The following is a 2,001-nucleotide window of genomic DNA, read 5'->3' as shown; positions in this document are numbered from 1 at the left end:
CGGGCAGCAGCGCTGCCGCCGGAGGGACGGGGGGCGGCGGGGGGGCCCCCGCCAATCGCGGCGGGCCGGCGGCAGGGAAACACTATTATGCTAATGGTGTTTTGCTCGCACTCGCGGCGAGCGGGGTTTAAAAGGCAGCGGCCGGGGGCAGGGGCTCAAAGGCGGGAGGCAGGGCCGGTGTGAGCGCCAGCGGACGGGTCGTGAGGCGAGGCGAGGAGCGGATCGGCGGGGGGGGCATCCGCGCCTTCCCAGCCCGCCGCGTCCTGCCCGGCGGCGATGTCCAACGTGCACCTCTCCGGGGCCGCCGCCCTGGAGCGCCTCTCTGCCCGGAGAGCCCTGGCCGGGAACGGCCGCAGCCCCGTCTGCAGAAGCCTCTTCGGACCGGTGGACCACGAGGAACTGGGCCGGGAGCTGCGGGAGCGCCTGCGGGAGATGGGGGAGGACGACCAGCGCCGCTGGGACTACAACTTCCAGACCGACACGCCGCTGCCGGGGCCCGGCCGCCTACGTTGGGAGGAGGTGGAGGCCGGCGCCGTGCCCGCTTTCTACCGGGAGACTCTGCAGGTGGGACGGTGCCGCGTCCCCCTCCTCCAGGCGCCCCCTTCCCCGCCGCCACCCCCCGCCGCCGGGAAGGGGCCCGGGGGGCGCCTGAGCCGGGAGAACCGCGCCGCGCCCCGCCGCCGCGGCATGCGGCCCCGCCGGAGGGGCCCGACGGCCCGCATCACAGGTGCGTGGGGGTCCTGGGGGGGCGAGGGGGCTGGGGTCGTCCCGCCGCATTGGCTGATGGACCCCTCCTTCCTCTGCGTCCCCCATCCAGATTTCTTCGCGAGGAGAAAAAGGCCGGCGGAGCCCAAGGCGGCGGCGGAGCGCCCAGCCGGCTGCCCGCCGCCCCCCGCCGCCGTGCCGGCTGAGCAGACCCCCCGCAAGCGGCTCCGGTGAGCCAGGTGAGGCGCGACCCGGGGGCGGGCGAGTCTGTCCGGGTGCCTTCTGCTGCACTCTTTTTTATTTTTTTTATTTCTCCTATCACCACCGATTTTTTTCTGATCATATATTTTTTTTCCCTCCTCCTTTCTGTTCTTCCCCAGACTTTTGCACTACTGCACCCACGGGAGAGGCGTGCCGCCCCCGAAGGCGCGGCGCCCCGGAGGAACGGGGGCCGGGGCGGGCGGGGCGGCGAGCTGGGACCCCCCCGTGCCTGCCTGGACCGGGAGCGGGAGCTGGAGCCGGAGCGCCTGCCCACCGGCCGCGCACGGAGCAGTGTTAAAAGTACAGCTGTGCAATGTATGACGTTCTGTATAGAAATGTGTTATGCCTAATATTGAGTACACTGGCCAGAAGTGTAAAGCTTTAAAAAGTCATTTATAAGAAATGTTTAATCTCTGCTGAGCTCTCAGTGCAAAAAAAAAAAAAAAAAAAAAAAAAAAAAAAAAAAAAAAAAAAAAAAAAAAAAAAAAAAAAAAAAAAAAAAAAAAAAAAAAAAAAAAAAAAAAAAAAAAAAAAAAAAAAAAAAAAAAAAAAAAAAAGGAAAAATGAAAAAAACACAAGTGTATATTTGTACAAATTTTTTTAAGAGTTATACTAACTTATATTTTCTATTTATGTCAGAAACGTGGATAACTTTGACATCCAATAGTCTTTTTTTTTTTCTTTTGGTTAAGCCAAAGGGCACTATATTTGCTTTTGTTATTTACAAAATGTAAATTTATTTTTATAGTGGATTTTTTTTTTTGCATTCATAAGATGTAGCTATGAATCAAAATATTTTTTAGACTTTACTTGAAGACAAATCTGTTTCAATGGATCCTGAGCCGGTCTGTACCACTACCATTGCAAGTAATGCCACAACTTCGATAATAAAATAAAAGGAAACGCCTGCAAGGCTGCTTGGTGTGTGTTTTGGGGGAAGTCCGGAGGGGAGGGAGGGGGGAAGGGAAGGGACAGACCCCGAGGCTTGGGCGGTGGAGCCAAGCCCGGCTCTCCGCGGGGGTAGTCCTCCCTCGC

General features: G+C 57.9%; 1 protein-coding gene across 1 annotated transcript; it reads left to right on the top strand.

The window, feature by feature from the left end:
• Nucleotides 1-1,389, top strand: LOC114065039 (cyclin-dependent kinase inhibitor 1C-like). The gene is made up of 3 exons (XM_027898619.1): nucleotides 1-727; nucleotides 818-944; nucleotides 1,086-1,389. Exons 1-2 carry the CDS (start codon nucleotides 277-279, stop codon nucleotides 937-939), a joined length of 573 nt encoding a protein of 190 aa, XP_027754420.1. The 5' UTR covers nucleotides 1-276; the 3' UTR covers nucleotides 940-944; nucleotides 1,086-1,389.
• The last annotated feature ends 612 nt before the right edge of the window (nucleotides 1,390-2,001 follow it).

This window comes from Empidonax traillii, unplaced genomic scaffold, assembly GCF_003031625.1.
Source record: "Empidonax traillii isolate 1590-97213 ecotype Southwest subspecies unplaced genomic scaffold, ASM303162v1 scaffold608:size386988, whole genome shotgun sequence".
Taxonomy (NCBI): Eukaryota; Metazoa; Chordata; class Aves; order Passeriformes; family Tyrannidae; genus Empidonax; species Empidonax traillii.
This window is presented reverse-complemented; position numbering and strand designations above follow the sequence as displayed.

Bases quoted from the DNA above. Each gene is read 5' to 3' on its own strand.
- LOC114065039 (XM_027898619.1), top strand. From the start codon at position 277: ATGTCCAACGTGCACCTCTCCGGGGCCGCCGCCCTGGAGCGCCTCTCT. The intron at 728-817 runs GTGCGTGGGGGT...TCCCCCATCCAG, and splicing joins CCCGACGGCCCGCATCACAG to ATTTCTTCGCGAGGAGAAAA.